At 36.8% G+C, this 24,306-nt stretch overlaps 1 protein-coding gene across 1 annotated transcript; it reads right to left on the bottom strand.

The window, feature by feature from the left end:
• Positions 1 to 4,559: 4,559 nt before the first annotated feature.
• On the bottom strand, positions 4,560 to 24,113 carry nploc4 (NPL4 homolog, ubiquitin recognition factor). The gene is made up of 17 exons (XM_073827806.1): positions 23,975 to 24,113; positions 23,133 to 23,213; positions 19,619 to 19,728; positions 19,291 to 19,509; positions 19,033 to 19,081; positions 18,605 to 18,699; positions 18,399 to 18,522; positions 17,999 to 18,178; positions 17,101 to 17,187; positions 15,487 to 15,558; positions 15,262 to 15,388; positions 14,851 to 15,011; positions 14,182 to 14,253; positions 10,012 to 10,104; positions 9,688 to 9,807; positions 6,503 to 6,605; positions 4,560 to 6,314 (listed from the first exon to the last, which is right to left on the bottom strand). Exons 1-17 carry the CDS (start codon positions 23,987 to 23,989, stop codon positions 6,157 to 6,159), a joined length of 1,866 nt encoding a protein of 621 aa, XP_073683907.1. The 5' UTR covers positions 23,990 to 24,113; the 3' UTR covers positions 4,560 to 6,156.
• Positions 24,114 to 24,306: the final 193 nt, after the last annotated feature.

The following is a 24,306-nucleotide window of genomic DNA, read 5'->3' as shown; positions in this document are numbered from 1 at the left end:
GTTGAAAGCTAAAAGTATAAAATGAGGAAAGGACAAAGTTAATAATATTAAAGGAGACACATTGGACATAAATATCATACTTTTCAATGCATTTCTCTTTGTATAATATGTAAAATATACTAATAATTTAAAAATAAATAAAATACATCTGATTTATTGGGGGAGGGGTGATCAAAACAATCAAAAGTAGGTTTGTTGACACCCTCACGTTAGTCAACTCAAGTTATATTCTCTCAATGGGAAATAACTTCTGCTCTTTATTTACACAAAGTTTAAAGGTATGCCATATCAGGAATGACTCCAAAAACAGACACCAATAGCAGGACTGTCTGCTTTATAAACCACGCTTACAGAAACGAGAGTTGCTCATTCAAGCTTCAAATTGACTGCAGCTGAAGAAATACCGTCACTAGAGAGCGCTAAACAGTAAACATCAATGACGGAAAACATGCTAGAATTAAAGCTAAAACTTAACCAAAGTAGTCTTATTTTTAGTTTTTCTCAACACATTTCTGTAATAATCGAGATGTCAATACAACCTATCCTTTTTTTAAAGATTAAAGAGTGAAAATCTGCTGTTGACTTACCTTGACAGAACGTGAAGGACTCAAAATATAACGGACAGTGATAACGTCATTAAAAAAAGCACCCAAAACTACTGTATAATGTTAAGTGTATTTAAGCTATTTATACAACGACTTTGAATACATATTATCTAGTAAATTACAGTATTTTTAAACTTGCGATTCATAAACGCAGTAAAGAAAATACTGGTCTCATGAATATTAATTAGACAATGCTGACATCCGGTTGGCCCACTAGGTCGTCACATGACCTACTAAATTAATATTCATTAGCCAGTTCATTACCATAGCATAAAAACTGTGAGGAATCTTTTATGAAGCAAACAACGTTTATAAAGAAACATACACGTTTTACATTCTTTTCTAAAACACCACCGACTACTGTAAGAATATACTAATTTAACAATGGTGAAAAATGTATTTACAACTTGAAAACATGGAAAAATGAACACAGAACAGAACATACAGAAAATAATACAACAAATGGTTTTGACGAGATGATACAAGAAGCTGCCATTGCCAATTACATTGAATAAAAAAAGAAAAGAAAAAAAGCATCAAGTGATACCCACTGTATAATCATATTTTATGGCTAAATGCTTTAAAAAGCTTACACTTTTTATAAGACATAAAGATAAACATAAAAACTTTTTTTTTGTACAACAAATCTTGTTTTATGCATGTGGAAGATACCTGAACCAGTTCTAAACTTGTGAATTATCAGGTTTCTTAACCCTTCGCACCACCACCCTGTTCCTGCGCCCCTGTCTTGTTCCAGGCTCAGGTGGGTTTCCCTCTCCCTCATGAGGTGGGCGCTCTGCACGAGGAGGTGAGTGACTCCTGCCGGTTCGGGCTTCATCCACAAACAACTCTATTCCCTCAAACTTTGTGGTCAGCTCTGCTAATCTCTCTTTCAAGGAATTAAATTCCTTGTACAAGTCATTTAGAGCTTCAGATAATGGCTGAATCCTATAAAAAGACCAAATGAGATGGGGCAAGCACATGAATATATTAATTTTATTTATTTTATTAACCATACCTTCCATAGTCTGGTAGTACGGTGTTGTGATCATTCAGAAGGAGGTCTTTGACTTGGGTCATGATGGCATATTTCCAGTTATCCAAGACTAAAGTGAGATTGGCACAGCCTCTCAAGTTCACTTTCTCAGCTAACACACAAACAAAAATCAAAACAAAAAAGATGTGTTTGTTATTATATTTCATTATTATTATATATATGTGACCCTGGACCACAAAACCAGTCATAAGGTTAAATTTGACAAAACTGAGATATATACATCATATGAAAGCGCAATACATAAGCTTTCTATTGATGTATAGTTTATTAGGATAGGACAATATTTGGCCGAGATACAACTATTTGAAAATCCGGAATCTAAGGGTGCAAAAAAATCAAAATACTGAGAAAATCACTTTTAAAGTTGTCCAAATTAAGTTCTTAACAATGCATATTACTAATCAAAAATTACATTTTGATAGGTTTACAGTAGGAATTTTACAAAAAAAATCTTAATGTAACATGATCTTTACTTAATTTCCTAATGATTTTTGACATAAAAGAAAAATCAATCATTTTGACCCATACAATGTATTTTTGGCTATTGCTACAAATATACCCCAGCGACTTAAGACTGGTTTTGTGGTCCAGGGTCACATATATATTTAGTGATAGTTCTTCATTAGTCCCTTGTTTGTCTTAAACAGTTAAACTGTCCATTGTTTTTCAAAAAAAAAAAAAATCCTTCAGGGCCCACAAATTCTGTGGTTTTTCAGCATTTTTGTGTATTTAAAGCCTTTCCAACAATGTATGATTTTGAGATCCATATTTTCACACTGAGGACAACTGAGGGACTCATATGCAACTATTACAGAAGGTTCAAATACTCTCTGATGCTCCAAAGGAAAAATGATGCATTAAGAGCCAGGGGTGTATACTTTTGAACCAAATTAATGTGTACATTTTTCCAATTTTGCCTAAATATCCTTTTTTTTTTAAGTACTTCTTTTCAGAAGCTACAGAAGATACTTGCATGTTCCCCAAAAGACAACTTACCCATTCCCCAAAATACAACTTACCCTGATCTTCAAATTTAAAAAGGGTGTCCTTCTTAAGTATGAGTGAGTGGTTGAACCTTCTGAAATAGCTGCATGAGTCCCTCAGTTGTCCTCAGTGTGAAAAGATGGATCTCAAAATCATAGACATTGTTGGAAAGGGTTCAAATACACAAAAAAGCTGAGGAAAAAAAAAACAAACAAAAAAAACAGAATTTGTGGGACCTGCAGGATTTTTCTGAAGAACACCAGACAGTTTAACTGTTCAGGACAAACAAGGGACTCATAAACAACTATCACTATAAAAAAAAAAAAAAAAAAAAAAAAAACAGCTGTGGATCATTCAGGTAGCATCACACTATTAGGAATCATGTGTATGTAAACTTTTGAATGGGGTCATTTTTATTTTATCTTGTGGACTACATGTAAACATCTTGTATTTCAAATATCTTCTTCAGGTACTAAATAAAACATAACATGTATTTTGTATGATCCCTCTAATTTGGGTAAAATACTTAACATTTTGCAGATTCTGTAAAGTGCAGTATTTCACCTTCAGTTTTGTAATCCCACTCAACAGTCTGTCTTGCGGTTTTCTGAGCAGCTCCCAGTGAGAGCACAAAAAGTAACGGCAGTAGACAATTCATCCCTTTTCACAAACAAATACAAACAAGATCTTAAATGAAATGAAAATCAGACACTTACTTGACAACACAAAATAAAAAAAAATTGGGGAGATCAATATTTTATGACTATAAAGATGTGCTTACCTGAGGTCGGTCTGATTATATGTCTTAAAATCCAATGGAATTATAATAATGATGAAAAATACATGCATTCAGATATTATTAAATATGAACAGTATGTGTCCTTCTGGCTTTTATATCATCATTTCAACCTAATCCCGCCCAGTGGTTAGGGTTGAGTCTGAAAGTGGAGTTATATTTCAATATTTAACCCACCTTGTCACACTTTCTCTTAGAAGAAAAATAGCTTTTATAAATCAAGGAACCTTCTGGGTTTTTCTTCCCCTCATGTATATTTAATATACCTGACCAACAATTTAATTAGATACTCATACAAGTAGGCAAATCTCAAGCAAGCTAAGCAGGGTTATTGCAAATATATCAGGAAACTGAGAGAGAAAATAATATTTGTAAAAGTAATAATATTTAATTGCAAAACTAAACCTACCTACCTATTTTCTCTAATATGGATGTGTTCACACATGTCCACCTCAGCTAAAACCATACTGAAAGCGACAACAACATGCCAATCATTTTTTCCAGAAACAGACTTAAAAGGTAAAAACTAAATAAAAGTAGCAGTAGGATCTCTATGGATCTACAACTGTCCCATATAACTGGTCACCACTTCTGGAGTTAAGTGTAAGGAGAGATAAAGTGTTAAGAGGACTAGACAGAATCCAGATGTGTCTGAGCTTACAGATTTAACTTCTGAGAGCTTCAGGTAAGATGTTTGATGTCAAGTTCACTCCACTTCAGCATTCCAGTGACTCATCTGCCACACATATGAGGTCCTTCTGATTGGCTGGAGGTGAAACATCTTCAACCTTTAGTTTTAAGAATCATACAAACAAAACAAAAAAACTATGTAAAATCTTCATCCTTCAGGGTGTAATCATATTTATGCTAACTAGTAACTGGTTTGTGTAACATACCTTGAATAAGTCCATATGCTGATCTATGCAGAGCTCTTGAAGTATATCTAAAGCAATACATCAAGCAGCACAGGACCCCATCTGGTCTATCGTACCATAAAAATGAATCATTAGGAGAAAAACAGCAAGCTTTTGTAATGAAAAAGTTGCTGTTGAATGCTAAACTTCTACATTAGATATTTACGAACACAAAATTAGTGAATAAAAGAGACACCACAGTATCCAAAGGAATCCGTTTATTGTTCAACTATTGTTTCTGTATTTAAAACCCCAAAACCAATTGAAAGCATACAACTCAGGGCACCTGTGTTTTGTGACAATGGGGCCTAAGCACATCTATCTGCACCTCAAACCTCAGAACTCTTAAAGCAAAAATCTGATTTAACGAAAAGTGATCAGTGTGTAGCCATTTAAGTGATCCAATAGACTGTCGGAAATTATGGGTGAGTTTGAGGAAACTACAAAACAACAGAAATGTAAACATCTAGATCATTTCAGAGGGCTGAAATTCTCCTGAATGCATATTTGAGATGTCTTTGGGCTAGTTACTAAAACATCAAGTCGTGGCCAAATGAAAAAGGCTGTGAGAAGACAATATAACCCTGTGTCCAGCCAGTAAAATCTATCTTAACTACACAGACCAGTGTAGAAGATCTATAAGGCTGGTTTAAAATAGTTCAAAGTGTCAATCAAGTGGAATTAGTTTAGACTTTTGCTTTTATATTTGTAGCTCTGTTCTCCTCTATCAATCAATCAGTCTCTCTTGATCTCCACCAGATGTGGAGCTGACAGGTGAGAGAGCGTGTTCAAAGACGGCCCTGACAGAACCCTTTGAAGGTGCAATGATACAGGCTCCTCAAGGGCTGAACGGTGGAAAAAAATCTCCACAATTGAAATCTGGACAAGTGCCAGGGGGATGGAAGGGGAAATTGGTAATGAAAGGGCGATGACAGTGAAATGGTGCAGAAAAGGGTACCAGCACCAGTTGAGTGGCTACAGTTTTTGCAAAGCAAATGTAAACCAATCCACATTCAAAGCATAGCTTCTTAAGCCTTCTTCTCCTTGAGGAAAAGGAAGCACTTTCGGGATTTGCAGCCAAACCAACCATTCGACTTCAATCTAATTAAGCATTCAGAACTGACGCTCAATAAACTCCATCAAAACCAAGTGTTAAAAAAAATGAATGGCAGAAAATAAAGCAAGCATGCGCGTTTGGTGAAGAAAGTGTTTTAAACTACGACCTAAGAAACCACGATGATGTAAAAAGATCAGTGCTGCGAACCACAAAGCTCCTCCAGCAGCATTTTTACTTCAAAACGGGCTTGAAAAAGTAATTTCCCCTTAACATATAAAACTTTTGAAATTAAATAACAGTATCATTCCTTCTCTGTTAATCATTTGCACAACATCCTCAGTGAGATTTGGGGAAAGATGTTTAATATCAGATGTTTCACCAATAGTGCTGAAAGGTTAGTTTGGACCACGACAGGAGATGAGGAAGTGGAAGGAGCTTCGTCCAAGTGCTTTGTCTAAATAAAAGTCCCAGAATGCACTGGGCTCACACAGAGAGTGCTACATGGGTACAACCCATCATCTTCGGCCATCAATCATCATCATCAAAGTGATGCAGCTCACAGCGTTGGATTGGGCGCATATTCGGGCACGCGGCTGGCATCGGCGTTTAGATGCGACACAGTCAGTGAGGGAGGGGATGAGTTAAAGATTAGGCATACTAAAACGGCAGGAATACAGGGAAGCACGCCCACTCTCACTGCTGTTCCCGGTGGGATGTACGGTGCAGCCTGAATTCGTGGGGTTTTAGCTGCGGGGCAAACTGCACATTTCGCAGTGCTCGGTGCCAGGTTGGTTCATGAAGGTGCAGTGGAGGCAGGACCACACAGCTGAAGAGGACTGGGGGACAGTTGGGCCGCCCATGGCGTAATCCAGAGATCCTGACGACTGCCCTCCAACTGTGCCTGGTATAAACAAAACAAAAATGATCTTCTAGTTGGAAAACCTATTAAAAATACTGAAAAAAGTTGAAATGCTAAAATTACTAACTGGAAATAAACAAACTTAAAACATAAAACAAACCCATTCAACAATATCAATTGAAACACTAACATTACATAAGAAAAAAATAGCACTGTTCAGGACTACTTACTGCAGAGCTGCTCGATTGTGGCCCACTGCTCAGATTTCTTCCAGGTCTGAGCCAATTCCTCGTTGCGTGTCTTCACTGCATCCAGCAGAAGTCCAATGCTGTCCTGAAGGCACCAGAGAGAAGGAGATAAAGTTGTCAAGCAAAATATGTACAAACTCTTAGATGATGATAATGATGTAATAGAACTATAAGGGTGCTTTCACACCTGTAGATCGATTTCTCTGTTTCGAAACAGGGATTAAAATTATTACAATGTTGCATTTAATTCTTGGTGCGGTTCGCTTTTACAAGGCAAAGTTTCTAAACAGACCAAATCTGTTACTACAAGTCACGCGCGAGTAAACCGTTCTCTCATTGGTCAAAGTTCCACGGGTTATTTTCCGGTATTCCGCTCAGCTGTCATCCGTCAAGATGGAACAACAACAGCTTAGCGGGTTTATAGTTGCATTTTTTTGTAGCTGTCGTTATATTAATTTATAATTTTGAGCAGGAGTCCATGATCCGTAGGGAAAACATTTTTAAAATGCACCTACTACAAAGAGAGCAATAAGACGGTATATAAAATGAAAAGACGCGCTTTGATTTTGAATACAGACATTCACAGGTTCATTTTAAGAGGTATTAGCTAAACAACAAAGGTACTGCTTTTCCAGGAAATGTAATTATCCATTATACATTGTAATATAGCCTGGTTCGTTGGTCCGTTGGATTGGATTGCTTTCTCACTACAACTGAACAGCTCCAGAGTTCATTTTCAATCAAGCTGAGACCACCTCGTTCAGGTGATCTCTGACCGATTGTTTTGGCACAGATCCGAGCGCAATTGCCGTGTTCACATATGCCCAAACGAACCGAGCTAAGGGGGGAAACGCGCCAGGTTCCGAAACAAAGTGCCAGGTGTGAAAGCACCCTAAGATGACGTTCACACCGAAAGGGTTAGTTCCCCCAAAAATAAAAATTCTGTCATTAATTACTCACCCTCATGTCATTCCAAACCCGTAAGACCTTTGTTCATCTTTGGAACACAAATTTAAATATTTTATATTAAATCTGAGAGTTTTCTGACCCTGCATAGACAGCAACGCAACTACCACATTAAAGACCCAGAAAGATAGTAAGCAGTCAGGACATCTTAAAATAGTCCATGTCACGTGAGTGATTCAACCGTAATTTTATGAATCTACAAAAAAAAAAAAAAAGGGGGTAAAAGTAAACAAGGTGCAGCGCATCTGGGTTCTATGCCAGAATGCCAGTACCTACACGTGTTACTCTCCTAAACGTGTGGCGGAGACTGACACAGAAAAGAAGAAATTGTTGAAAAAAGTATTCTTGTAACTTCATAAAAATCATGGTTGAAACACTGTTGAACCACTATTTTAACAATGTCCTTACTAATTTTCTGGGCCTTGAAAGTGGTAGTTGCATTGCTGTCTACGCAGAGTCAGAAAGCTCTCAGATTTGATCAAAAATATCTTCATTTGTGTTCTCAAGAAGAACAAAGGTCTTACAGGTTTGTAACATGATGTAATTAACAACACAAATTTCATTTTTGGGAGAATTAGTTCTTTAAAAAACACTGGATAAAAGCCAAGGAAAAACCTGAAAAACCATAACAAAGCAAATGAAAAAACAAAGTTGCAAGCAGCATTGAAAGGGCTCTGGCACCCACACTCACTGCCACCAGGTAGCTTTAGGACAACAGTGAACGGTGAGCAATATGCATTTAAAATGGTAAATATAGGAGGAATATGTCAAAGTCATTTATATGTGCTAATCTTTGTGCTGCCAGCTGGTGGCGCTATGACTATAACTGGATATTGGCATGTAGATATCTTCAAAGCAGGACTTATCAAACATGTGAAGTTTGGTGCAGATTGAACATGGTATGTCTGAGTTTGTCTGAGAGTAAAACATGACATATCCTGTTGCCAACAGGTGGTGCCATGATTATAATTGCATTTTGGCCTTTAGATGTGTTCAAGCCTGGACTCTTATAAAATGTGTGAAGTTTGGGGCAGATCGGACATTGTATGGCTGAGTTACAACAACTTCCTTTTACATGGCGAAACACTGAACTTTGTCAGGCCGCCACGGACACGCCCATTAACGAAAACTCAAGATCTTCTCAATTTAACATTGAAAAGGCCTTTAAAGTACACTGACCAAATATAATTCTGATGTCATTAAATCATTAGGAGTAGTGCCAGCAGGTGGCACTATGACTATAACTGAATATGGGCATGGCCATGTGTTCAGGCCAGGACTCTTATGAAACGTGTGAAGTTTGGGGCAGATCGGACATTGTATGGCTGAGTTACAACAACTTCCTTTTATATGGTGAAACACTAAATTTTGTCAGGCCGCCACGGACACGCTCTTCAACGAAAACTCAAGATCTTCTAAATTTAAAATTGCAAAGGCCTTTAGAGTAGACTGACCAAATATAATTTTGATGTCATTAAATCTCCAGGAGTAGTGACAGCAGGTGGCACTATGAATATAACTGAATATGGGCATGCATTTAGGACAGCACTCTTATCAAACATGTGAAGTTTGGGGCAGATCAGACATTGTATGCCAGAATTATAACAACTTCCTGTTTCATGGCGAAACAAAGTTTGTCAGGCTGCCACAGACATGCCCTTCAACAAAAACTCAGGATCTTCCCAATTAAATGTTGCAAAGGGCTATAGATCAGACTGACCAAATTTGGTGTTGATTTGTTTAAATCTCTAGGAGGAGTTTGGTTAAATACAACGCCTAAAAATGGTAAAAACGGCACAAAACTTGCTAAGAAAATTAAAAATAAACTTCCTGTTGGGTTTCGGACTTTGCACTGAAATACTTTTTTGAAGGTATTGGTGTGTTAAATGTGTGTACTGACTTTCGTACATGTATGTGAAACGTAGCTCAAATGACAAGTCGTTGAAATTTTACAAAATGGTGCTATCGATCCATTTTGCCACACCCACTTCTGAAACCCGTATCAGAAGTACATTTTAGCCACTTCTGGTACATGTGCAAAGTTTATGAGTTTAAGCATGTTTAGGCCCTCAAAATGCAATTGATTTTGGCGAAGAAGAAGAAGAAATTCCAAAAGGGTCCTCACACCTTGGTGATATTTACCCTAATTATACGGTAAATATCATGTGTGAGTATATGGATAAATACAATGAAAAACTCACCTGTAAGGGCATGACATCATTGGTGACAAGAAAGAGAAGAAGATGGAAGTCTGAGACTATGTCCAGAAAGGCAGTGGAGGAAGAACACTGGGAAAGATATGTCGCTAAACTGTGGAAGTCCTGCACACACACATAAACACAATTTTTTAAGTCAATATTTCACAAGAAATGTATACCTAAGATTGTACATTTGGCCAAAATAAATTATGAATTACAGCAAGTTTTATGCTCCTCTTCACCAAGAAAAGCTGTGAGATGACGCCAAAAATGATACAGATCTAAATTTATCCCAGACTGAAAAGACTTCCAACCCTAAATATTTACCTGAGTCTCTCCCAGAGCTTCTCTGTTTTCGATGGGGAAGCGAAGAGTAGAGGTGAACGTGAACACAGGGTCTTTTGGGAAAGTGGTGGTGATCTGAAAAAAAAGAGGGTTAAATAGCAATAATAAACAAAAGACAAAGACCATTAAAAGGTTAGTTTACTCATTAATTACTCATTAATTACTCATTAATTACTCATTAATTACTCATTAATTACTCATTAATTACTCATTAATTACTCATTAATTACTCACCCTCATGTCATTCCAATCCCGTAAAGCTTAGTTCATCTTCGGAACAAAAATTAAGATATTTCTAATTAAATCTAAATTTCTGGTCCTTGAACGTGTGAAGTTTATGTAAATATCTTAACTTGTGTTCCGAAGATGAACAAAGGTCTTGCAGGTTTAGAATGACCTGAGGGCGAGTAGTATCCATGTAACTTATTTATAATAGGGTCATTCCATGCCAACTCAACCAGAGGTCCCCGGCTCAAATTTTTTATTTTGCTAATATTTTTTTTTGAAGAAAGACAATTATGATAATTCACTATTTTGTAGAGGGAGGACAAAATGGCAATTATCACCTTAGATTCAGAGTCATTTTCAGAGTATTTTATTTTTGCACAGCGATTGGTAGTTGTACTAGTAAAATCTGTTGACTTTAGCAATTTGTTGCATTATGTGCCGATGGTGACCATTCAAAAATGGAGAAACAGCACTTTAAGTTTTTCTCCAAAGTTTACATCTCTGTAACTCAAGAAGTATTAAAGATATTTTAATGCCCTTTTAGACGTTGGGTCTTAACAAACCTTCCTTTTGGCATCTTTATTTTCAATGCCCTATTTGATTCGGTTTCAGAGTAGGGATGCTCATTTCGGTTAATTTTCCTGACCGACAACCGCTGCTCGTTATCCGAACATTAACCGTTAACTGATAAAATTAGAATAATAAATTAGTTTAAAATAAAAATACAATGCACGAGTATCTGTGATGAAACATTAAAAATACAAGTAAATGTTTTATTTTAACGTGCAAACAGCAGCATACAGAGCAACAACAAAAACTGTATTGACATATACTTAAAGTGCCCCTATTATGCCATTTTAAAGGTAGTTAATATTGTTGTAATAGTCTCTTAAAACAGGTTTACATGTATGCAAGTTCAAAAAACACTTTAGTTTTCTCCAAAATTAGAATTATTTTTACCACGTTTCTAAATGATTCGTAAACGACTCGTTTGAAGCAGTTCGAAGAATCAGTCTCTCTAAACCCCTCCTTTCAGTGAGCCCTCACTGCTGTGATTGGTCAGATGGTGCAGTCCTTTTGGATTGGTCTACCGCTACAGCGCAAAACGAAACGCCCATTGGCATAACTGAATGACAGCTGCGGAGACCTGTTAATGCATAGAAAAGATAGCCTCGATTTTACCCTATCAATTCGAGCCGGAGTCTGACGATGAAACGGTTGAAGTGGCACATCGACAAGAAACTGTATTGCAAGCACGACTGGAGCAGGACGTTTCTCAGTGGGTGTAATATGTTAACTGTGGAAAGTGCTTGCAATTTGCTTTTGTAAGCGAACCGGACACACCTCTACGTTGTGAACTTCAACACTGTACAATCCATAACACTGCGTTAAGCCACCGTTTATCATTATCATTACTTAAACTAATAAGGCAGACAGACAGTCAAGCTGCATCAATCACAAGACTTTTTAGACTACATTGCACTCACAGCTGAACAACAGAACTACAGAAACGCAAGTTAGCCGGTTACCAAGACATGTGCGGGGTTGTTACACACCATAACGTACACAAAGACGTATTTTGAACGATCGCTAGAAAATACAATTTTTAATCATACTTACAGGTAGAAGTTCAGAGGAGCAAGCCGGTCCAAATAAACTGGGCACTGATCCATTTTTTAAAACCAAGCGTTTGGTGAATCTCGCGTTGTAACGTTACTCCCCAAGATTGGAAAAGCAGTCATCAGTAAAATGACGCGAACACAAGATTGGCATTGGACTGCTGAGGTGTTGAAAAAATTAATGTTAACCACTCATTCTTGATAGTTCCATCTTTCGGAAGGGCATGTAAAACAAATTCACTCTCACAGGCTGTCACAGCACAGGGCGTCTTCTTGACATGATGTAATCCACGTGAAAATGGTAGGCCTACTGTTTGTGGGCGGGCAAGTTGTTCGCGAAATTGAACGTGGGCGGACATTACGCAAATGTGTAGCTCGTGACGTGTGGCCGTTACAGAAAAAAGATTCGAATTGCTGACGACTCGTTTAGGCGAATGTGAGCCGACTCTTTTTTTTGTTAGACAAAAACTTAATTTATAGTGCACTGTCGGCGTCACAACTTTGCAGATAGTTTATGTTCACATACAGCTACATGACACACTACATGAAATATCATATTTGAAAAGGCATAATAGGGGCACTTTAAATTATCACGCATCAGCAGCGGTTCTGAATGAAAAAAAAAAGAAGAATATAAATAGGTCTACACTAAATATGTATAAATTAAATAACTAGCTAATTAAGATGACAAAACTAAAACACACTGAATCCTTTTATGCGCTTTAAGAACTGTACCGGTCTTATTCTTCTCGTCAGACATAAAAATATATAGCAGGCCAGCCAATACCTCAGTGTGCCTAGTTTTTAACATGTGGACATGCTGTATGGATAGGCAGGACCGCTGCCTGTTAACTCTTAGATCCGCGAACAAAACACCATCACAAAAACCCTTTCAATTTGCGGTTCGGGACTTCCATCCACTGTCATATGCGTGTGGAGAAGCGCGTGTTTTACAGCGTTCAGCAATAGCCAATCACAGACATGTATGTTGATTTGATTATCACTGTGCCAATCAGAGGAGGCTATGTTTCAATCCACTCACCAACCAAAGTGCCGTTTCAGTTTTGCTGATTTCTACACTTTCGCGAACTCTCTTATTAAAACAAAGAAAGTGTTGGCATTATATAAATAAGAGATTATTTGTGCAGTGTAAAGGTTATTTTATTACTTTTTAATAACTTTATGAGATTGCGATGAACTACTCTAGGATGAGTGATAGCTTTCCAGTGATTGTAACGAGAGCGCCTATTGCGCACTTTCTAGACTATAATTCATTCAGAATTTGAATACATTCACTCACGGATTAACTCTCTGATAATCCGATAACGCCACTTGCCATTGAGTTGCATATACTACATCTGTTTACCAAGTAAAGGTGAAGCGAAATATGTCTGTACAGCCACACTGCACGTGTCGACATGCGCGCGTGAGTAAACAGATAACTTACAAATAGCATTATTTCTTTCACCATGCAGCAAACGTAAAAAAAAAAAAAAAAAAAGAATAGAAAAAAACCCTTTTAAACCGTTTAACTGATAGTAATAATCGGTTAAAATTCTTACTGTCGGTTAACGGTTAAACGGTCAATATGAGCATCCCTATTTCAGAGATACTGGATTTTCAATATGGCTCCGGGAGCAAATCGTTAAAGTGTACAAATTTGCAGTGGTTAAAAAACAGATGTGGGTCAGTTAAAAAAAAAAATACGATACTTCTTTTCTTTTTAAAAGGAATGTCTGAAGAACAAATGTTAAAACTGGAGATGTATCTCATTTCTTTCTGTCAAGATGACTGAATTTGAACATACCAGTTTAAGTGCCATAAATAATCTTTTTCCAATGTTTGCATGCCTATAACTCAAGTATTAACAGTAAATATTAATCCATGACATTTAATATTTTGGCTTTCATCACTATTCATGTCTATATTTCCTCAGAAAAAATATTAGTAAAATCAAAAATTTGAGCCAGGGAAGTTTTTGAAATTTGGTTGATTTGACACGGAATGACCCAATAGCATTATCCAAAGAAAAGTTCAATGGGTCAATTAGGAATGGGCCATTTCTTTACAGCCAGTTTAATTCCATGTACAATAATCCAGATGTGACTCCCTATTGACGAGCTATCCACTTATGTCTATGCATCAAAGTTGAGAGGACAAGATCCATATTTAATAGTATAAACGATCTATTAGTATAAAAATGATTTCCGTACACCATTGGCTTTTTGACTTGGATGTGTGGGCTGAAGGTCTACATTTGATCAGTGTAAAAGTATGTGGTTGTAACAACATGACAGCTACTCACGTCAATGATCAAGTACTCCACTGGCAGTGGTCGGGCTAAATGTGTGATTTCATTGCCAAATTTGTCTTTGTCCTGGAGGTGAAGAAAAAGATTGGAAAACATGAACATTTTCATGGCTCGCTGACAACTAATCCCATGCATTCCTCTGGAAGTAGTGACACTGATAAGATTGTTTATGCCTTAAGCAACAGAAATATTAACTTTCATTCCTTCTGTTTTAAGAAATGTGACACGCTCAAGTAAAAAGACGCTCAGGCTCTTCAGAAACATCAGTCAAACCCTGCAAGTTATACGATCATGGTTATAATTACATGCTGGAACAAAAATGAGAAAATGTACACTTCTGTTTAAAAGTTTGGGGTCAGTAAGTAAAATTTTATTTTAAGAAATGAATAGTTTTATTTAGCATTAAAATGATCACAAGTGACAGTAAAGACTTCTACATTGTTACAAAGAAAAAACTAATAGATTTTTTTTATTGTATTAATACTTAACAACATTACTGTTTTTAGATCAAATAAATGCAGATGTAGTGAGCATAAAATACTTCTTACCAACCCCAACATTTGAATGTTAGTGCATGTGCTCTTGCCCTATGAATTTAGCATTTGTCATTAGTAACGTGCTGTGTGATTGATCATCTGTAGTAGGAGTGTTTTAATCCAGTACCTTATAGAAGACATCAGGGACATATTGCTCTGTGCTGGACTCTTTGGCAAAGCCCAGTTCAGGAGTATCTCTGCAGGGCAGTAGACATTCATCCCTCACCAGAGCCATGCACTGATTGGACACTTGATACCCCTCAAAGTGTACCTGGTTATCGGGACCACCTTCCAACACACAAACACACAAATACTAAATTAGCTATATCCATGGTCTATTTTTCAAGACACTAAACCTGTAAAAGTTTCCCCATGCAACAATAAAATGTTCAGTGCAAAAAATGTCATTGACTGAGACTGATTTATCGGCCTTGAAATACCACACAGGCTTTTGACACAACCAAATGCCTTGATTCATCACCACACTCAAAAACTGAACAGCAGCTGTAAGTCATGTGCAAAGGAGGATGCAGTGTACCTGTAGCCACCACTGTGACAAACTTAGATCCAAAATGGCCATCCGGGGAAAGCCTGCACGCGTTGGCTTCTTGGTTCTGGAAGTGTCCAGCTGTGATGCACTCCTCTGCACTCAGAAAGTATGAATCCTAATAATCCACAAATCCAAATAGTTAATAAAGATATCTGGACACGCCATGTAGTTAGTCAAATGCTTGAAATTTTTCATTTGCCATGGCCAACTGACCTTGTTTCTGGTGTAGCGGACAGTGCCTATCCTGGTGTCCTCTGACAGAAGATCTGTGAAAATCCACCCCACCTGAAAAAAATAGCCAATAATACAAATCAAAAACAGGTTTACATTTTCTGTGGGACAAAACTACATTTGGAAGCTGTTCCACATGCTCAGACAGAAACAGAGGTCAAGTCTGATCAGGCCACTTCTATCATCCATCAGAGAGCAATTTGAAAGAATCATATGGAAGCCATAGAGGTGTGAAAAGAGAGGAACTCTAAGAATCCCATCAGAGGGCCTCATAGAATGGATGACTAGACTATGTACAGCAGATCTACACCAACACTATTCAGTCTCCCAACTTAACAGGTAAATATAAAAACACTATATATTTATTAAGATTTTATGTGTTGTATCTGGTTTACAGATTGCTACCAGATTGGAGTAAGCCAGGTTATTGGTATTTATGGGAGCAATCTGTGAATGTTTGTGCTTGTGTCATTAAAGGGGACATCGGATGCAAAATTCTCATATAAATGTGTCTTAGCAGTGTGTGCAGTCTTGCCAACTTGCCAAGCGACTTTTTAAACTCCCTTGATGACTTTTTCCAAAAGCGCTTAGTGACAAATCTAGTGACTTCTTGGTCAAACCTTATTTAGTTTCTGAGACTCACCGGTACTGCCTCTGTCTCTCTCTCTGCGTCAGTGAGCAGCAGCACTTTCAAATAAAAAATATATTCTGTTGCTTCTAACTCTATTTTAAATGCAAGTATAGCCAAAAATCACAGCACAGCCATTGTCTTAATCTTTCATGTATTTAATTTCATTAGACAACGTCGCGATTATAAATCAGGATTTTAGTGTAGATTAATATCTTCGAGAGCTGGTTATGTAGTCTTAATGGGCCGCATTTCAGTCACTATTTCATATTCACCCCGTTGTCTGACAACAGAAACAGTAAAATATATCAATATATCTATGAAATATATCAATGAAAAGTGTTTTATTGGAGACTTTTCAAGTGGGGTTTAGCTACTTTCCATTGAAAAAAAGTTCAAACATTGAGTGTGTGGACACAACCACCCTACAATGACAAAAACAAACAAACAAACACATTCTCTTTTTTTTTTAAATCCCCCCAAAAAACTCAATCATCTCAATTTTTAAGCCATTTTGATTATCTGAGAAGTATGACATCATACTTGCAGGTGTTTTGTAGTTGGATGTAAAAGTGAACATAAGTGTCTTCATTTTCTCCTGACATCAGAGTCACTGAGGATGCACTGAATTAGTTTTGTCTTTGATGGTAGTGCGCCACAGATTACGCAAAAAAACGGAAAAGGGGTGGAGTGAGCAGCAGCTCATTATCTTTTAAAGAGCCATGCACCAAATCGGGTTGCGTTTAAGAATAAGTCAAATGGTGTTGTTTTAAATGACCATTGAGGAATTTTGACCGAAGTATGTTGCAGACATTTCAAAATGGGCATCCGATGTCCTCTTTAAAGCAATCTGCTTCTCCCCCAAAGCAAACTTGTAACAACTTGGGCAAAAGGTTTCTTTGAAAAACTACTGTTTACTAATCCTGGAGAAGCCCCCAATTTTTAAGAGGTCATGGAAAAAGACTTACCTTCCGTAGGCCTAGTTTTGCAGCAATTTCCTCAACTGCTTCTGCCTTGGGATCTTCAATCAATTCCAAGCTGTTCTGGGTTGCAATCTGAGTCAAAAAACACAGGTGGAAAAGAAGAGAACACAAATCAGCAACAAAAAAACAATACTTGGCTTTTTTGAATAAAATAATTATATACATGAATAATTAAGAAACTACAGCAATGCATTTTATACAAAATATTATTATTTATTTTTAGGACAATTTGGATTAAATGGCAGACATGGTCAGTGAGTTCTAACCTTCTATTCCTGATCAAATTTTATTATTGGTTTGAATAAAATTAATTACATTTATTAATATGAATTAAAAGTATGGAAGCATGGTATTCAATTGCTTATACTGTATTATTCATTGTCATTAAATTATTTTAATATAATACACTTTAGTAGAAACAACAGAAATATATTTTCTGACAACAGGGGGCCTTGGAAATTAAAAAAGGTCACTGCCTTAAAGTCTTTTATTGCCCTCTTGTGTTTATCTGCTACCAGTGCTTTAAGGTATAGTTGACACAAAAATTAAAATTCTGTCATTATTTACTCACCCACATGTCGTTCCAAACCCATAACCCCTTCGTTCATCTTTGTAACACAAATTAAGATCTGAGAGCTGTGCCTTGACAGTGGTAGTTCCCTTGCTGTCCATGGAGGATCAGAAAGCTCTTGGAATGAACCAAAAATATCTTCATTTGTATTACAACTTTGAGCTAAGGTCTTACAGGTTTGGAATGACATGAGGGTGAGAAAGTAATGACAGAATTTTAATTTTTAGGTGAATTATCCCTTTGAGAGAATCAGAGTCACTCAAAATGACGAAGGATGGGCCACTGACTGTGTGTCAGACCTGAGTCTCTCACCTGAGGAGGTTCATAAATGGCGGCAACCTCTGCTCGAATGGCGAGAGGGATGTCTTTGTGCTCCGTGTAGCGTCCATACAAGTACCCCATCCTCTGGTTACCCGTCTTCCTCCAGAAGTCGAGGAATCGGTCAGCAATGGTGTGATTCTCAAACATGATGTTGTCTACATGTCGATATTTCTGCAACAAGATTTTTTGGAATTTCAAACGATCAAATCATAGACAGAAATATGACACTGCCCCTCAGGGAGCGCTCATTTACTTGCCCAAGCAGGAAACAGAGAAGCAGCGGGTTTATTTTTAAAAGCAAGAAATTGATTAGTGTACAGTTTTCTGTATGTAATGTAAGAGTTAGATGAAAGTGAAGATGTTTATAATACAAACTGAGAGGAGCTGGTACCTGTCTGTTGAGAGTGATGGCGCTGGGTTGGCATTTAGTACAGATACCCTCGGGCCAGGGCGGATGCCCCTCACAGCCAGATTTAATCTTACAGCTGATATTCTCAAGTGCCACAAACTTGCCCCTGAGACAGGAAAACTTCATTAAATCACTTTATTCCCACAACCTTATTTAGTGGAGAGTAGAAATCTCTCAAAAGCACTAACTTGTCTGCTCCGCCGGTGAGTTTCCGGATGTAGGCGTGGAAGGACATGTGCTTGACCGGCGGGTCGAGGTGGTTCAGATAGTCTTCATCAAAAGGCTATTAAAACAGAAAACGAAAGATGAAATGGAAACTTTGAACATTTGCGCCAATGTGAATCAGGAATTATACTCCCAAGTAATTTTTTAGGAAATAAATACAAATAACAAATTTCCATGACCTTTTAGGATTTTAATTATTTTCCATGACTCTTCCAGGTCAGGGTTTAGTTTTTTTTTTTTTTTTTAATTCATCACATATCTCAGTTCTCAGAGACGGTGTATAAATATAAATGATAGTTGTTGAGGAAACAAATTTTTAAAAAAGAAATGTTTTCAACCTGTCTTTCCATCAATATGCTTACGTTCCAAGGGGAGAATCAGAAGTTCTTACCTCTAAAGGTACGCAGTGAACACATTTCCCCATGGGACCATGCCGGCACCTGCGAAACAATCACAAAAAAGCCTTTAAAATATAAAACTAAAAATATGTCTTGAGTACTCTGTAGCTCTCATACTGCAATAAATAATTCAGTAGGTTACATGATGCAGTAGCTATATAGTATGGCATGAAAATAACTTCAAAAATCCAACGGTTTTGGGAATATATGCTATAAATAAACTGTTTCCAAGACAAGTGAGGCAGACTTACAACTGGGGGTCTCTGTTTCTGTAGATCTTTCCCTCTTGTTTGGACAAATACTGGTCAATCTCATCCTCCTGGATCTGTGCTCCAGAGTGTGAACGGGATAAGGAAGATGACGATGAAGAGGATGAAGGGAAGGAAGAAGAAGTGTGAGGCTGAGCTGTGTCCATGTTCTCACTGGAAGGTCCAGCTGAAGAGGGGAAAAGATACAGCATGTCGCCATGCCTGAGAGACAAAGAAAAACAACAAGTCATGTTTACGCATGTTAAAATGCTCTTGCCAAGACACAAGCACACAACTGAGTAAACTCAATCTCTCACAAAGGCATGCTTACTTGATTTTCAGCAGGCTGAGGGTCTTGTTCTGTGACAGGATCTCTCCAGTCTTGTTCCGGTTCAGGTAGATAGAGAAACCATTTGAACTGAAGCCAAATTCTTTAGCAACCTGGCAAGAAGGTAGAAAAGAATGTTAGAAACAAAAAGCTGGCAAGTCTTTTTTTTGCCTCCTGGAAATGATGAATCTTACATTACTGTTGCAAATGGACATTCTTTGTCCATTTGTGGATTTGATAAATAATACAGACATTTAAAATGCTTAATGGCAATCATTATTGTTCACTATTCAGAGATTGTGCAGGTGAGTGATGAGTGCAGGACTGTGAGTCTCCAAAGCTGTGTTTAAATTCAATAAACTCTAATGAAGATATGAGAGTAGAGTGCATGAGAGAAAGAGGAAAAATCATTTGAGATGATGCAAAAAAAAAAAAAAAAAAAATTCTAATCATTGCTGTCAAATCGATTAATCATATTTAATTGCAACCACACTTTTCAACTAAAGTGTTTGCATCAAATGTGTGTGGAATGTGTATATTTATATGTACATATGTGACCCTGGACTACAAAATCAGTCATAAGGTTAAATTTTACAAAACTGAGATGTATACATCATATGAAAGCTCAAGAAATAAGCTTTCTATTGATATATGGCTTGTTAGGATAGGATATATGCCAATTTGAAAATCTAGAATCTGAGGGTGCAAAAAAATCAAAATACTGAGAAAATCACCTTTAAAGTTCTCCAAATTAAGTTCTTAACAATGCATACTACTAATCAAAAATTACATTTTGATACATTTATAGTAGGAATTTCACAAAAAAACTTCATGGAACATGATCTTTACTTAATTTCCTAATGATTTTTGGCATAAAAGAAAAATCAGTCATTTTGACCCATACTATGCATTTTTGGCTATTGCTACAAATATACCCCAGCGACTTAAGACTGGTTTTGTGGTCCAGGGTCACATATACACATTTCATATTCTTTCATATTTACATATTTATATAGACATTTTTAAAATACATGTATGTTGCAATTGATCCGATTTGACAGCACTAATTTAGACATATATAACGGAAAAATTTATTCGTCCATTAATAAGACACACTCATTATGTAAACAAACTTTTATTACTCACGATTAATCTATTTGACAGCACTAATTTAGACAAATATAATGGAAAAATCTATTAATCAATTAATAAGACGCATAAACAGACACAAACTTTTATTTTGGATGCTATTACTCACGATTAATCTATTCGACAGCACTAATTTAGACATATTATGGAAAAATCCAATAAACAATTAATATTGAATCTGAAGTCAAAAACTAGTGGAATGTACAGAGGAAAACAATGTGAATACTCAAATCTATTCTTGCAATTAAGCACCTCAAACAAAACCCTGAGCATCTTTCAAAGATGTGATACCACTAAAAACAATTCAAGAATCTAAAATTCTTCATCTAAAGCACTTGTTACACTCACTCCTAACTCATTTTGTAGGACACTTGTCCAAAGTGATCTCATTTGCAGCTCGATGGGCTGATCTGAATCCAAACTAGATACAATCCACTATCAGGTGGTTCTAGTAACAGGATAATAGAGAACAGTGCAGCCTCAAAAACAAAATGATCCATCATGTCCAAATGACTGCCCATTAGGCAACCGAAAAACCAGCAGAAGAACAATATCTTTACTAATCCAATCAGCAAAAGCTTTTACTGGTCACTCAGAACACTGTGTCCTAAATTTAACTTTTAACTGTAATGTACCACTCTGTTAATGTAGTCAGCACGAATGACTTTTAAAAAAAAGGCATGAATTTCCTTAAATCCAAAATCAAACGGTGAGACAGTCTCAATTGATCGCCAGCTCACTCTCCATCCTCCTGCTGAGAGACATGAATCTTTAATGGACCCTGCAGTGTCTACATCAGGCAAACACAAACCCGGCTCAAAAGAGCCTGCAGCACATTCAACTATCAACACCCAAAATCCTCTGAATTCTATTAAACCAACATTTAGCCTATTCAATGGGATACTAGTCAAAGAATTGAATATTGATTACCTACTACTTTTCTACTAAACATAATAGCAACTAGTTAAATCTAGAAATAGAATTTTATGAAATATACCAAATGTTAGATAGCAAAAAAATATTTATAAATAAAAATAAACCACAAAGGCCCTACAATATTATATATAAAGGCACTTTGGTCACTTTCAATGGCATTCTGGCCCCAAGCCTTTATTCGTTCCTGACTCTGCTGCATACACACCGCCCACCAAGCTTTGCACCACAGCAGAAATGTGTGTCACTGCGGCCCACATCTGTGAGACTGCAGCGTATGCACATAGGTCTCCTTTATCAGAGCGGTCTCATTAATAAGTCAACATTCAGCACTCAGCAGAAGTCGCCACTATTTTTAATGACTCACAGGATCTGATGCTTTGCTTTTGTTGAAGTGTTATTCTCAGCTTCTTCCCAGACAGGCTATGACTGTAACTGCTGCAGAAGTGCAGAGGCATGACAATTTATACTATCTAGGGTGAATAGTAACACCTACTCCGTCATAACTAAAGTGAAGGGTGAGAAATTAAATTTGACAGTATATTTAATAGATACAGTTGATGTCAAAAGTTTACACACACCTTGCAGATTCTGCAAAATGTTATTTATTTTACCAAAATAAGAGGGATCATATAAAATGCATGTTATTTTTTTATTTAGCACTGACCTGAATAAGATGTTTCACATAAAATGTTTACAAAGAGCCCACAAAAGGAAAATAAAAGTGAATTTGTAAAAATGACCCTGTTCAAAAGTTTATGTACACTTGATTCTTAATACTCTGTTGTTACCTGAATGATCCACAGCTGTTTTTTGTTTAGTGATAGTTGTTCATGAGCCCCTTGTTATTCCTGAACAGTTAAACAGCCTGCTGTTGTCCAGCAAAATCCTTTAGGTCCCACAGATTATTTGGTTTTTCAGCATTTTTGTATATTTAATACCTTTCTAACAATAACTGTATGATTTTGAGATCCATCTTTTCACACTGAGGACAACTGAGGGACTCATATGCAACTATTACAAAAGGTTCAAACACTAACTGATGCTCCAGAAGGAAACAAAACGCATTAAGAGCCAGGGGTAAAGACTTCTGAACAGAATGAAGATGTGTACATTTTTCTTAGTTTGCCTAAATAATAAATATCAGATTTTTTTTCAATTAGTACTGCCCTTCAGAAGCTACAGAAGACACTTAAATAAGTAAACTTTACCCTGATCTTCAAATTCAAAAAGTTTTCACCCCCAACTTTTAATGCATCATGTTTCCTTCTGAAGCATTGGTGAGCGTGTATGTATTTATTTCATTATTTTATTTTTTGCAGCCTAGCCCTACTGTGAAAAGGTTATAACAGAGATAATTTTACAACTTTTATCTTTCTATCACATTTGACAAAAAATAATAATAATAGCACAGAGTGAGGAACACTTCTTATACCTTCTTGAGGAAAGCTGCGGCTGTTTCGCGCTTTGTTGAGGCGATTTTTTTCATTCCGTCTGGAGACTGGACACGGATGATCTGTCAATGAATAAACATAAGGAAAGGGAAAGTAAGTTTTTGGTTACTACAACAGGTATGTTTTTTGGTCAATCATATCCTTGTTTCTCACACAGAAAAGTTACAAGTTAAAACGAGATGAGAGCACAACTACTACGCAGCACAAAACAAGCCATTATGAACAGGAGAAAACAGGTGGCTGGAGGACAAACCATTGACATTTGACACTCATTAAACTTCCACATCGGGTATACATGCCACACGAATTCATGTTGAAACATCTCACTGAATGACATATAATATTAACACATTTTCTTAATACAAAAGCCAAACACTGAGTGCCATTCAAGTCACTTTTATAAGTTACTTAATGTCAATTCACTTCCCAGATAAAAACTATTAGAAGCACGACAGCGAAACAATCATATTACGTTCAGTTTGAAAGATTTTAATATCTTCACATCTCAACTATTTATTAATTTGGAATTCAGCATCTAGACTTTAATAGTAGTTGGCATTAACTTGAAGACAAGATGTGTCACTGCATCAACCTGTGCCAAGCTAAATAAAGTCAACCACAGCAGAAATAATAAAACCCCGCTGTAAATCGAGTCAGATGGGTTGTAAACACACGCATGAATGTTGTTTTTAGAATTAAATGCGTTTCTGGACGATTCTAGCTGAGTCTGATCATTAGCATTATGCTAACAATTCTGCTGCCTCATCACTGGATGACAGACTTCACTCAAACTGTCTACATTCGCACGCAGATTGACACTTACTATGTTTTCCGCCATGTTGATGGGATGAACCGTCCCTCCTGGTGTCGCTGAAATGAAATTTGACGTATTTTGATATCGCTGTTTATATGATCTGCTCGGACCTATGCAGCGATGCCAAACTCATAGAGCCGGTGCTACATCTATATGAGTCCGGGCTATGACGGGATCCTGCTTAACGTCACCGGATAGAAACAAAGAGTTAAGTGTTGTGTTCCTATAAATGTCAGTTTGTTTTTAGAGTGTATGTATCAATTATAGATTTTTATAAATAAGAAATGACAAACAGCAACCAAAACGTGTATATACTATTATAGTTTTTGTTGCTGTAAATT

The sequence above is a fragment of the Garra rufa genome, chromosome 22 (assembly GCF_049309525.1).
Source record: "Garra rufa chromosome 22, GarRuf1.0, whole genome shotgun sequence".
NCBI classification, from domain to species: Eukaryota; Metazoa; Chordata; class Actinopteri; order Cypriniformes; family Cyprinidae; genus Garra; species Garra rufa.
This window is presented reverse-complemented; position numbering and strand designations above follow the sequence as displayed.